Source organism: Pelmatolapia mariae, linkage group LG16_19, assembly GCF_036321145.2.
Source record: "Pelmatolapia mariae isolate MD_Pm_ZW linkage group LG16_19, Pm_UMD_F_2, whole genome shotgun sequence".
Classification (NCBI taxonomy): domain Eukaryota; kingdom Metazoa; phylum Chordata; class Actinopteri; order Cichliformes; family Cichlidae; genus Pelmatolapia; species Pelmatolapia mariae.
In genome coordinates, this window is record NC_086241.1 from 64,108,767 (window position 1) to 64,120,937 (window position 12,171).

General features: G+C 39.0%; 2 protein-coding genes across 2 annotated transcripts; one reads left to right on the forward strand and one right to left on the reverse strand.

Annotated features, from left to right (window-relative positions):
• The first annotated feature begins 206 nt into the window (after nt 1-206).
• fam177a1 (family with sequence similarity 177 member A1) lies at nt 207-5,370 on the forward strand. Its single transcript, XM_063497926.1, has 5 exons — nt 207-314; nt 1,413-1,598; nt 2,155-2,221; nt 2,560-2,657; nt 2,750-5,370. Exons 1-5 carry the CDS (start codon nt 246-248, stop codon nt 2,972-2,974), a joined length of 645 nt encoding a protein of 214 aa, XP_063353996.1. The 5' UTR covers nt 207-245; the 3' UTR covers nt 2,975-5,370.
• A 770-nt stretch (nt 5,371-6,140) lies between these two features.
• ppp2r3c (protein phosphatase 2, regulatory subunit B'', gamma) lies at nt 6,141-12,130 on the reverse strand. The gene is made up of 13 exons (XM_063498032.1): nt 11,950-12,130; nt 11,685-11,809; nt 11,306-11,410; nt 11,104-11,216; nt 10,275-10,372; nt 9,847-9,917; nt 9,615-9,747; nt 8,706-8,761; nt 8,487-8,562; nt 8,165-8,301; nt 7,234-7,371; nt 7,064-7,123; nt 6,141-6,984 (listed from the first exon to the last, which is right to left on the reverse strand). The coding sequence occupies exons 1-13, from the start codon at nt 12,014-12,016 to the stop codon at nt 6,775-6,777; spliced, it is 1,389 nt and encodes a 462-aa protein (XP_063354102.1). The 5' UTR covers nt 12,017-12,130; the 3' UTR covers nt 6,141-6,774.
• Between the last annotated feature and the right edge of the window lie 41 nt (nt 12,131-12,171).

The window sequence follows — 12,171 nt, forward strand, 5'->3', positions numbered from 1 at the left end:
AATAAGACACACTAATTGTTTTATGACTATAAAAATGAAATAAAACACTGGTATATTAAACTTAGCTGTTATTTTGGCTCTTTGAGTACTGTCGGTGCCATTTGACCACGCAGAAGAACAATTAAAAATGTACCTTTAATGTTGTAAAACATTTATTATGAAGCAATCAGAAAGGAAGTTTGTTTTTCCTGACGATAACAGGAAGTAGCCCTCAGAAACACGGTGAGGTGGAAGAAGTAGGTGTAATGGCAGATTTGTCGTTGTATTTGGCAAATGTCAATGTTACATTGGGACAAACTATGGAAACTGAAAAGGTTAGTTGATGCTAATAAAATGTTTACTATTTTCTCTTTATGCGACAGCTCACATAAAGATTTGTAGTATTAATAGTTAACTACTTCCTTAGCAACGAAGCTAACGGGCAACAAAAACAACTGAAGTCACTTAAACTCTCTAACCAGTACTTTGATGTCGTGAGTTGTATTTTGCGTGCAGTCAGCTCTTAGAAAAACACATTAGACCACTTTTATTTTTGTACCTGTAAGGGTTTTATATAAACAGCAATTTAAATTTTAGGGAAGAGAAGATACTGATATTGTTGTCAATATTTTTACATACATCCCCACTAATCCCAAAAATGTGATTCTGTTCATCTGGACGTATCGTTTTCGATACTCATCCAAGTGACTTCTTCAGTCTCAGAATCACAGAATCAGCTTTTTGGGATTTCCTTACCTGGATGATTGAGCATGCATCATGACATCCCCACTAATGTTTGGTTAAATTTCCCTTAGTAAGTTGCACCTTGACCAGATGCTTTTGTTAGTCATAAACAAGCTTCTTGCATAATTTGTTAGATATTTGACCACTCATTTTGGAAAAATTAGTAGAGTTCATTTAAATTGGTTGGTTTCTTGGCACAGACCTGGCTTTTAAACATTGTTCCCAAAGTTTCAATGGAGTTTAGGTCAGAGCTTTGGGAGGGCTATTCCCATTCCAAAACCAGTTTATATGTGGTTTGGGTGTCATTCTCCATCTTTGTCCACATTTCAACGGTCTACCTGTTGATTTGAGGTCAAGTTGAAGAATTTGGAGGTAGTCCTTACACTTTGTGTAATGTACCAGTACCACTAGCAGCAAAATGGTCACATCACTATCATCCTTCACTGGCTACCTGTTGGATATAAAATACATTTTAAAATTATATAAATTACTTTTAAATCAAATTCCAGGCCTCAATCCTACTTTATGAACTGATCTGCTACCGGTTTTTTACATTAGGCCTGAAATTGAACATTTTCTACTCTAATAAAAGCTTTTACTTCAGTAAATTCTTCTATCAATTCTTTATTGACTTATATATGTGTTTTATTAAAAATATCATTAGTAATACAGTTTCAAATTATCACCAGAGTACAGGAGGGGAAGCAGAATTTGATACTGTGGAGATGGGGGACCCCGTGGGAACGCCAGGGAAGGTGAAGGTTCCTCGCAGAACCATTTACTTTGCCAATGGAGAGACCATGGAGGAGTACAGCACTGATGAAGAGGAGGAAGAGGAGCAGACTGCAAAGAAAGAAGTTATTTCTGTAGATCCGGTATGTTATTGGCACAGCAAGAGTCGAGTAACAAGAATCAATTAGGTTTTTCAAGCATTTTTGAGCCCATAGTTTTAGTTTTTAAGTCCCACAGCTAAAGTGTACAGCTTCCTGGTGAACACAGTAGACCAGCAGGTTAAGATACAAAACTGATCAACTATATCATGTTTCAGTCATTTGGAACTGCAGTGTTTCTTTATACTTCTTTGTGTTTCCAAATATAAAAGAGGAAGAAAGTTGAGCTTATATTGAAGGGAAATTCAGCTAATATTGTTTGTTCCAGTCAGAGGATCAACTCAGTTGGAAGGCCCAGTATGAGATACTGTACAGATTGTTATGACTTGTGAATACTAATATAGATAAGATAAGATAAAACTTTATTAATCCCTCGGGTGGGTTCCTCTGGGAAATTCGGTCCAAGAAGAAAAGTCCAAGAAGAAAAAGATGCACCTGAAACACTGATACACATAATACGTGCAGTTTTAAAATTTTTCAACATGCTTCTTGAGATTTATTTATTTTTTAATCATATCTCATGTCCACATGCCTGTTTTAGTCCAAACTGACCTGGGGTCCTTACTTCTGGTTCCAAATGTGGAGGATGGCCACCTCCACTGTATCAGGTAAAACTCCACATTGTAAAATTACTCATAAAACACCAGCCGTTGCAGGTTGAAAATACATTCTAATACCAGAGAAATTTAAATAAAAGTAGAAAATGGAAGCTAGAAGGTTGGCCTGGTGTCACCGCTACATTAAGGCTCTTTAGAGCCTTTCAGGGAGTTTTAAAAATAGCTTTTTGAAGTGGGAATATCAGGAAATGTTATAAATACTTCAGAAAGCCTGAAATGAAATGCATATTTCACAAATTGTTTTATAATTATTGTATTTTAAAAACGTTTTTAAGTGTTTAGAAGATGTCTCTAATTTGTGGGTTTTTGGGGTTTGTTTTTTTTTGCAGTATGTGACTACATGGGAGAGAAACTGGCCTCTCTCTTTGGCATCACTACACCTAAGTACCAGTATGCCATAGATGAGTACTACCGTATAAAGAAAGAGGTACGACACCATGTCACAGCTTAAAAGCTGCTTACTCAAACGGAGGAGCAAAAACATTAACATTAATCTGGCTCACTGTTGCTTTCCTGCAGGAGGAGGAGGAAGAGGAGGAGAATCGTCTGGCAGAGGAGGCGGAGCATCGGTTTGGGGAGCAACAGAGAGGCAAGCGGGGCGATCCCACAGCTCCTCGTCTGGCTACGGTGGAGCAGCCCGAGGCGTCCCCGGCCTCCTTTGTTAACATCAGCTTCGAGCTCGAGCCTGAGCCTCCTCTCAGCAACCAAGACCCCAACAGAGTCCCGTCTCCTCTCCCCTCCTGAAGAGTGACGGTGGCAGACAGAAACCTCCAAAACACACACACACTTCTGTTAGCTGACAACCCGTTAATCTACCCAGCTATGTAAACTAATAGTTTTGTTATTTTTTTACTTTTTTTTTATTTTATAAAGGAAGATCTTGGAGTGCAGGGAAACATAAAAAGGGCTGGAGGTGGCTGCACTAGCCTGACCTGTGAATGTATATCTGTGTATGGCAGGGACTGATATATGTACTTAGGCTGTTAAACAGGACCTAGGTTCAGCTCACTTTAAAATGATGAAGTAGATCCTCGAGGCAACAGTCAATTATTAATTACAGACTGGTGTGAAAATCCATCTAGAACTGGACAAAAATAAGAGAGAGAGTTGGTCCTACCCCCTCTGCTAAACAGAAGCATGTTATGTTATAGTTGTTGCCTCACTGATATGCCAATGAAGAGATTGAGTAGTTTTGCACTCTTCTCCAGTTCAGCCTGTCTTTGCTGCACTGTCATCTCTGGACAGGCTTCAGAAAAAGCCTTAAAATGTTTATAGAAGACAAACCGATAGACCTTATATATTAACTTATATATTCTTATAGGACTGTGTATTAATATTTTTGGTTTTCAAGGTTAAAAGTAGTTACAAAATGAAGACTAAAGCGTTTCAGTAGATGCTATATAGTCTGTTAATCAGTCTCTTAGATGTTTATGAGTGAATCGTGACCCTTCACCTTTGCATGCTTACCTCATTCGTACTTGATCTTTCCTGACGCGGTGTTTTGATTCATAAAAGATGCTCGGTGTAAAAATAAAAAACGTCAAATTTGTGCACATTTCCTCTGGCATGTAGCTCTGTTTACACACCTGTGTTGTTTTGGTGTGAGATGCCCAATTTTCGAGGTATCTGATGCAAAGATGTCTGCCTTCTCTGACGTTACTGCCAAACCGCCAACCATAACTCTCCAGTTACCTGTGACCAGAGGCTCAAGATGACGTGAGATGTAAATGCTCTCAGCTGAGCAGTACCAAGCTGGCTGAGCTCAGCTGCACTGTTATTTTCACTGGCGAATGTAGAAAGTACAAAGAAAAAGAGTTCCTAAATGAAACAGCTTGCATTTCATCCTGGGTTTTTAATGTTTTTGTGATTTGACCACCATGAGAGGAGCGTTGTTTTAGTTCTTTATATAAAAGAGAAGGAAGACATTTCTACAGTCTTAAACAGAGCAATTTGTAAAAAGCCAGACAGATCAGAGGAGTAATCCAAATGATTTGGGGGTAAACTGGCCCTTTAAGGAGGCACCTGCGCTGTTCACATATAGGCAGCCAGACAGATTATGGACCCAAATGGAAAAACCCAAATCAGGTCATCATGAGCAAAAAAGTTTTTTAAAAGTGGAATTTTTAATGTCTTAGAGTAAAACAGATATATTTTCTTCTTCTCATCTATCTAACAATGCCTCATTTTGGATCCTGCCAATTACTTCCTTGCATCTTTTCTTTAGTCATTGCTGTCACATTGTTCATGAAACTCATGCACCACAGGCTTGGAGGTGTGTGCTAAAGACAACGAAGATTTAAATGCCTAAAAGCTAAATAAAAAAAAATCAGGTCCCAGCTATGAACAAATCGTCCAAAGCTCCTGCGTGGACCTAACCAATTTCTTTCATCCAAAAATCTTTACTACTTACAAGTGTTTTAATATATTTAAGCGCTCCATCGTCCACAATGTTTCACCTCTGGCCTCCATAACTGTGATGTTTAGTTATTTATTGACCTGATGCACATTTATTAATTTCTGAACAGCTTGTTTGAGTGCTACATTTCCACATGCCCTAATGTTTCATTCATTATTTCTGTGTCACTTAAAGATGAAGTCAGCTGCTTCCCTTTCTTGAGATGTCACAGTAATCAGCTGCGTTTCTATTTTGATTTTATTTACAGCGTGAGTCTGGTTGGGCTTGTTAAAACTGACTTTAGTGCTAACCTCTCATTTGTGATCTTTGCCTCTTTACATAAAATCTAAAACCTTCCGACAGTTAAATCTGACTTTATCGCTAACTGATGCTCTACGCTGGTGTGAACAGTGGCTCGTGTATACTTCAGTCTTTGAATGTCCTTGCTTGTGCCAGCCTAAGCCTCTTAGAAATTGTTTTAATCTTCTCTTTGGCTGTGACGTGTGATGGCAGGCCTCAGATCTCAGCTTGCAGAGTAGCAGCGCTTATAGTCAGAATCGGTCCACAAGCAGACTCCAATTGAAATGCCAGCGTATCATAGCAAAAGATGTTTACACTTTGCAGTTAAATGTCTTTCACCAAGTATAAAGGATGTTTTTTTTCTGTGTAAAGCAGGCTAACATATGCAAAATATTTTGTGATTTTAAAGTGAAGCTTTTAATGAATCTTTATATTTCTATATTCTGTGTGTAAATAAAATCTTTAAATAATCAAAAGGGTGTTTTGTTTTTAAATTGTACAGTGTGACTTATTTCTTCTTTTATAGACAGTGCTGTGAAAAACTATCCCTGTGCGAAAAAGTAATTGTCACCTAAACCTGATCACTAGTTCTGCCACTCTTGGCAAGAACTGCAATCAAGTGTTCGTGTAACTGGCATTTCAGACACATTGGAAGGTTTTTAAACAGCCTGTTTAAGGTAATCTCAAATAATCTCATTCTTGTTTAAACCCAGATTATGATTGGGTCACTCCATAATTCTTATTTTGGGTTTTTGAGTCAGTCAGAGGTGGCTTGCTGGTCTGTTTCAGATCACTGTCATGCTGCATAACCTAAGTGCGCTTGAGCTTCAGAGCATGAACTGATGGCTGAGCATTCAAGATTTTCTTGTTTCAATTACAGAAACCCAAATGTAACAGGACTGTAAAAGTTCTTTTGTCTCGGCTGTCCACAGAATATTTTTCCCAAAAGTCATACTTCATTTTGTCAGGCAGGTTATAATTCGTGATTTGTCAAATTAACAGGTTTGGCTGTAATCAGGCTTGGGTGTGGCAAATAACATTGAACTCAGCTTTGAAAAAAAAATGTGATTAATTCATGATTAATATCACGACAAATATGCAGCAACTGTGTGATGCAGTCATGTCAGCATGGACCAAAATCTGAGGACTGTTTCCAGCATCTTGTTGAATCTACGCCACAGAGAATTAAGGCAGTTCTGAAGGGAAAAGGGGTCCATTCATCATTTAATGTTTAATTTTACAAAAATTTACAAAAAACATTAAATTATGATTTTCTTTAGAACTAAAGTAGAAATTTAAAGGAGCATTTTTCACAAAACGTACAAAGGAAGTCCAGTAAAAACAAAAAGAGCCCACATGTAAATCAGAGGGAGTTACTACGAAGCTAATTTAATGAGCCAGCAGGTCTTTTTAACGGAGGATACCAAAGTTAAATGTAAACAAGCTACTCAATGTAAATTAACTGTCAATTAAAGAGAACAAATTATTACCAGGTGTTAGTAAAGCTGTGCTTATTTACCATTTTATAATATTTCCTTTTGATTTTTAAAATTTAGTCCTATTCAATTTTATTCCCATTTGAACATTTTAAATTTTGTGAGGAAGAAGAAGCAGCAGCTTCCTCACAGGACCAGATGAAGAAAGCTATATTGAATTACCTTCGTAGTATAAACCCACCTAGATTTCACAGGTAGGAACAAGATCAGCATTTGCACATTCCTCCTTTTTTCCTTCAGAGTCTTCCAGCCTTCGAGGCCTTCACATGTGTGCGAGTGAGAAGGGTCAACGTCCTGCCGTTTTTTGGGAGTAAAACATGAAATTCTCTTTACGTTTCAACCCCGAAACATCTTCATGTATCGTCAAAGTCAGCCATGCTGCTCCCGCCAACCCCGCCGCTGTCACTGTCATTGGCCACCAGCACTTCTCTGTTCTCATAGGTCCAGAAGCCGTTGAGGTCAATCAGGATGCTGACCACTGTGTCGCCCTGACAGCTGTTCACCAGGTCCTGCAGTGTGATCTTGTAGGGGTCTTTAGGCTTCACCATGTCAAAGATCTCATCCTAAAGAGAGATTCAAATTTTCAAAAACATCGCCCACAGCCATTATGGCAACATAAGGTGCTGTTTGTCTGTGATGTACCTTTACATCCTGGAAGGAGACCGGCTCCTGTCCGTGCAGCTTGATCTGTTCCTGAATGGCCTGGAGAGAAAAAAAAATGCTGAAAAATGATCAAGAAAGACTGAATGAAAAAAAAAACTGCTGAATCAATCCTTTTGATTTTGTTTCACGGAAGCGTGTGCAGCTGATACCCTAAAGAAGTAGTTGAGGGAGAAGACATTGAGGTGTCCTTGATTCTCCATGTCCAAAAGTTTAAAGATGTACTGTAAAGCTGCTGGCTCCTTCCTGTTCTCCAGAGCCAAAACAAAGTCTAAATAGGTCTTATAGTCCTGGAAAAGAGAAGGAGAAACATTCAAGTCAGACAAATATTGAAATATTTCAACCACAGGAATGATGTTTTGGGAAGCAACATGTTGGTTTTTGGAGCCATATTTGGACAAGAGGGTGGAGTGAAGTTATCAGCTACTGCTTAGCCAGTCTGGTTAGATATTTGCTGATTAGTGCTAAATAACAAACTAATAAAATACTTGGATAGTCTGTTAATACAGTAAACTGCACAGTGAGGCAAATTGTCCGTCAGTGCATTTAAAATGCTTCAAACAGGAACCACAACACAAAATAGGTCCAGTTCAGTAACGAGAGCCAAAGAATAAAAACAGCATGTGAATAAGCCCAGCTTCAATTTGATGCAGTGAATCTTCAGCTCTACAATCTTCATAAGCAAAGGTTCGATAAACACCACCTAGTTTCATCTGCACTTTGTGCTGAATTTCTGGGAAAACAGCTTTAATTGAGTCTCAATAAAGTTTTAAAGCGTTAATCATCCCTGTAAAGTATTTACAGACCTATAGAGGCTGTAAATATGCTTATTTCTAATGTAAAGTTAGGCATTTAAACATGGGAGCCATGGCCAGTATAGTAGATTTATAGCGACCGCTTTTAGACGTGCGTGTGTGTTAGCTGCCTGAGGAGATCACACAGAGTTCACTCAGTCAGCAGCTCAGGATTAAATCTGTTTGCTTGAAGATGTGTGAGAAAGTCCTCACAGTCACCTGATCTCACCACCAAAAACATCTCTGCCACAGCAGTCAATACTCCAGCGGTTAATGTTATGGACTGTACCATTTCACCCTCGTAGGTAAGGCACTCCTGAAAGACTCTATCCAAAAACACAGAGGTGAGTGTGGCCGTGCCGTAACGTGAAAGCTCCTCTTTGCTCAACATGCCGTTGTGGTCCTTATCCAGGTTCAGGTACTGGCCTGCACAATTTAAAAACACAGATGTAAGCAACAGTACAGGGCACTGATACACAGACACATGCCACACAGAGCACTCTAACTTCACTGACCCAAAATTGGGCCTTTCACCAACATTCCTCTAAATACAGAGGAATACAATTACCACCGGTATCCTGCTGTGGAGATGTGTCCAGATGTTATCTCACCATAGACTCGGAGAGCCGACGGGGCCGAGAACCAGTTGGAGTCCTGACTCTCCTTAGACAACTCCTCATCTCTCAGCTGGTGACAGAGAAAGGAGAAAAAGGATGACATCAATAAGAGGAAGAGTTGCTTAGGGTTCAATGTGAACATCCTATTGTTATTGGCATCCTATAACAGACTGTGTGTGATGAATCAAAGAAAAATAAATAAATAAAAAATACCTCCAACAAGTCATCCAGAAAACTGCAGGCCAGGATGTCTTGGATTTTAATCTTTCCTGGAGAAAAGTAAGATAACTTAAAACAAAACAACAACAAAAAACCCACCAAACCAAAAACCCAACACCTCCACAAAAAGCCACAAATATTATGTGTGATAACCAAAATCAACCTTTTCTACACTCCTAACACAACCTAAACACAGGAAACATGGAAAATAGCTCCATATAAAGATCAAAATGATTATTTTTCCTTATCCCTTGCCTATTGTAATTATTATTGTAATAACTGCAAAGCTGCAGTTAGTTAGTCCTTACAGTGACCATCAGGCTCTGGTTTCAGAAATCAGGATTAACAAATTTTTACTTTAAACTGAGATTAAACTTCAGCTGATCTTAAATAATTAATGAGCTGTATGATGACTGGTATAAAATAAAAATGCCATCTGTGACAGGCATTTTCTTCTCAGTGTGACTGTGACAGTGACCCCACCCTGACATATAATATAATAATATTTTCTTTTCTTGTACAGATGAGAGATTGATTATAAATGTTAAACAAAAGACATTAAACACTGACGCATAAATGGAGGAACTGAGTCAGCTGATGCAGATACAGCTGGAGGGGAGGAGGCAGAAAAAAAACCTGCCAAGCAAGCAGGTTAGGTTGGAGTTAAATCCAGAGTTTTCATTATTTCAGGTTAAGCAAACCAACCCTGTCTTGCTCTATAATCTGTCAGCACTTGTCCTGGTTCATGCAAGTGTCTGTTAGATGTCATAAGTAGCACCATGGTCTTGGAGGAATGTTGTCTTGCTTGTGTACTGTACCACTGCACATGGCTGAAATGACAATAAAGCCACTTGACTTGACTTGCAGGGTAATACGCCACGTTCTTACGGGGTTTACTCTCACCTGTTCGGAGTGGGTCGAGGAAGAAGAAGAACTTGCGGACAGCGGTGCAGACGTAGAAAGAGTAGAAGGACTTCTCCAAGCCGTCCAGCTGAGGCAGAGTGGGGATCAGCTCCAGGATGTAATTTTCTAGATCCTACAAAGAATGAGAAGAATTACCATTTTGCTGCATTAATATTTTCACTTTAGATAAAACAGTTTTGTTTTGTTTCAAAGTCACATGAGCTGAACTTACCGACTCTCTGAGGTAGCCCTGTCCAGCCACATCATACAAACTCAGGCCTATCCGGGTCTGATGCAGCCACACTTGATGCAGATGAGAAGGAACAGGAAACAGAAGGGTAAGTCAAAACGTTTTAATTTGCAATATTATTGTAGTATTTCTGAGCCCGCAACAGGATAGTTACAATGGTGAAAAATACAAAAGAAACAATCTAAACCTACAATCTTTTTTTTCCTTTCAGGAACATAAAGCATAGTTTTAATAGCAAATTTGCACCAGTTTATTTTCTATGGCACAGAGTAACAGAAACAAGCATTAGTACTATGGATGTTTGATTGCATTTTGGGTCATATCCCCATGTGGGATAGGTGGTTGGTGAAAAGAATTTATATTGTTTAGGAGGCTCTGTGGAGACAAAGCAGAGGAAAAAATGTCCAAACCTTTCCTCATGACGTAGTTGAAGAACTGCATGATGGAGATCCGACCGTAAGGGTCACTGTGCAGCAGCTTGGCGTAAACTCTGGCTGTGAAGAATTTTCTGAAAGTAAGAAAGAAAAAAACAAACAAAACACAATTAAAACTTTACTCAAACATATTAATGGCTTCACGTCAAAATCTGATTTCACTTAACACAATCTTTCTGCTTCAGGCTCTGAGAGCGCTCACATTAAAGGTCACTCTTCCTTCGAAAGAGTCCCGTATTCTTATTTGTCATCACAAATTTTCCCAAGTTGAGTAATTTGGATGCCTGCTGCCTTCATTAGATGAGGTAGCTGTTTCTTAAGGACCAATTACCCATGGACACCGTGATAGACATATAATGTAGCACCAAAAGTTTATAGGGCAGACATTTAAATGAAACGGTGATTGGGTTAAGGTTGTCAAGATTGACCAAAGTGGCTGATGCACACCCTGGAGGGACACCTACATGGGTTTTGGGCCTGATAAATACCTGGAGGGTCAGTGATTGTTTACATGTATTAGCTCTAGAATTGCCTAATAATACATGCACAATCAAAGGAAACCATAACTGCGTGCACTTAGACCCACATGACTTAAACTTTGACGGGAGCATAGACTACTAACTATTACTACTACTAACTAAATTTCCCATAGGTGTTTTGATAAGTTGGTAATCAAGCCTAAGGGAAATGCTTTTTACTGATTTAACATCCTCTGTGATCAATATCTAACAATTAGACTGAATAGGTCCAGCAGTGTAATACAGACTTAAATGAATTTTAGGTTTGAGAACTTGTTATCACTCACTTGCACTTGCTCCCGGCCTTTTCCCCCACCTCCAGGTAGGCTTCATAGTTAATCATGGCCTCTTCTCCAGTCAGTGGAGGCACCTGGTGCTTATCGAGCAGAAACCACAAATTCTACAGAAAATAAAAGGAAACATAAGAAAAACAAAGTTTGTGTTGCTTTACCTGCAGAAGAAGCACTGATATATTTGTGTGTGTTTTACCTGCAGTTCCTCATTATCAAGCAGCTCTCTGCTCTTCCTCTGGAGAAAGACAGCTCTGGATTCCTCTCTTAGTTTCTGAAGCAATACTTCATCTTCTGCTGGCAGCTGCAGAAAACCCCCCCCACAACATCTACATAACAGTGGTCCAAATCATGTCCAAGCAACTACGCACAAGTTAAATGATCAGCATCACAGTTCCCTCTCTTACCACTAATTAAATGATTAAATTGACTGGATGTAAAGGTCTGAATACAACTGTTTGTGAACTGTAACGTTTGCTTCTGGATGGCGTATGTAGACAGTGGAAAGAAAATAGTTCTAAAACTAAGGTTTTTGTTTGACTTTTACAGAGTTCATATGTATTGAACTGAATTGATACCCTGTAGTAGAACCGTGGGATGGTCTTGTAGGAGTTGCCGCTGTTGCTTCCTCCTTTCCACTCGGTGTAATATTTGGAGAAAAGCTCCGTTTCTTCTGATTTCTTTTCCTCTTCGCTCTTCTCGTCTTTGCCGGAGAAAAACATAATATAAAAACCAACTTAAATATTAACTATCCGTCAAAAGAACACTCTTATTAGTTAACTGATTACAAATCGACAGTATACATTCAAGTTAGCCAGCTAAACACAGTTTACATTGTTTTACCTCTTTTGGAGTTTGCTAACCTCCTCTTAAGAATATCCGCCCAGTTAGGCCGCTGTTCGGTAGCCATCTCTGCTCCGGAGACAAGCTAACAGTGAGATTTCTTCATTTTAATAACGAATCTCCACTTGTAGTAAAAAATAGCCGTGCTACCCAAACAACATCAAGCTAATAGCTGTAAAGGGAACTTTTTTTCCGACCGGTGCTTTTCAAAATAAAAGAGTA

What these genes read in the sequence shown, in the direction of transcription:
- fam177a1 (XM_063497926.1), top strand. Translation starts at nt 246, where the DNA reads ATGGCAGATTTGTCGTTGTATTTGGCAAATGTCAATGTTACATTGGGA. An exon ending in AAACTATGGAAACTGAAAAG is followed by an intron (nt 315 to 1,412) that starts GTTAGTTGATGC and finishes AATTATCACCAG; the next exon opens with AGTACAGGAGGGGAAGCAGA. An exon ending in ACTACCGTATAAAGAAAGAG is followed by an intron (nt 2,658 to 2,749) that starts GTACGACACCAT and finishes GCTTTCCTGCAG; the next exon opens with GAGGAGGAGGAAGAGGAGGA.
- ppp2r3c (XM_063498032.1), bottom strand. Translation starts at nt 12,016, where the DNA reads ATGGCTACCGAACAGCGGCCTAACTGGGCGGATATTCTTAAGAGGAGG. An exon ending in TTACCTACGAGGGTGAAATG is followed by an intron (nt 7,372 to 8,164) that starts GTACAGTCCATA and finishes TCTCTTTTCCAG; the next exon opens with GACTATAAGACCTATTTAGA. An exon ending in CCCTCAACTACTTCTTTAGG is followed by an intron (nt 7,124 to 7,233) that starts GTATCAGCTGCA and finishes TTTTCTCTCCAG; the next exon opens with GCCATTCAGGAACAGATCAA.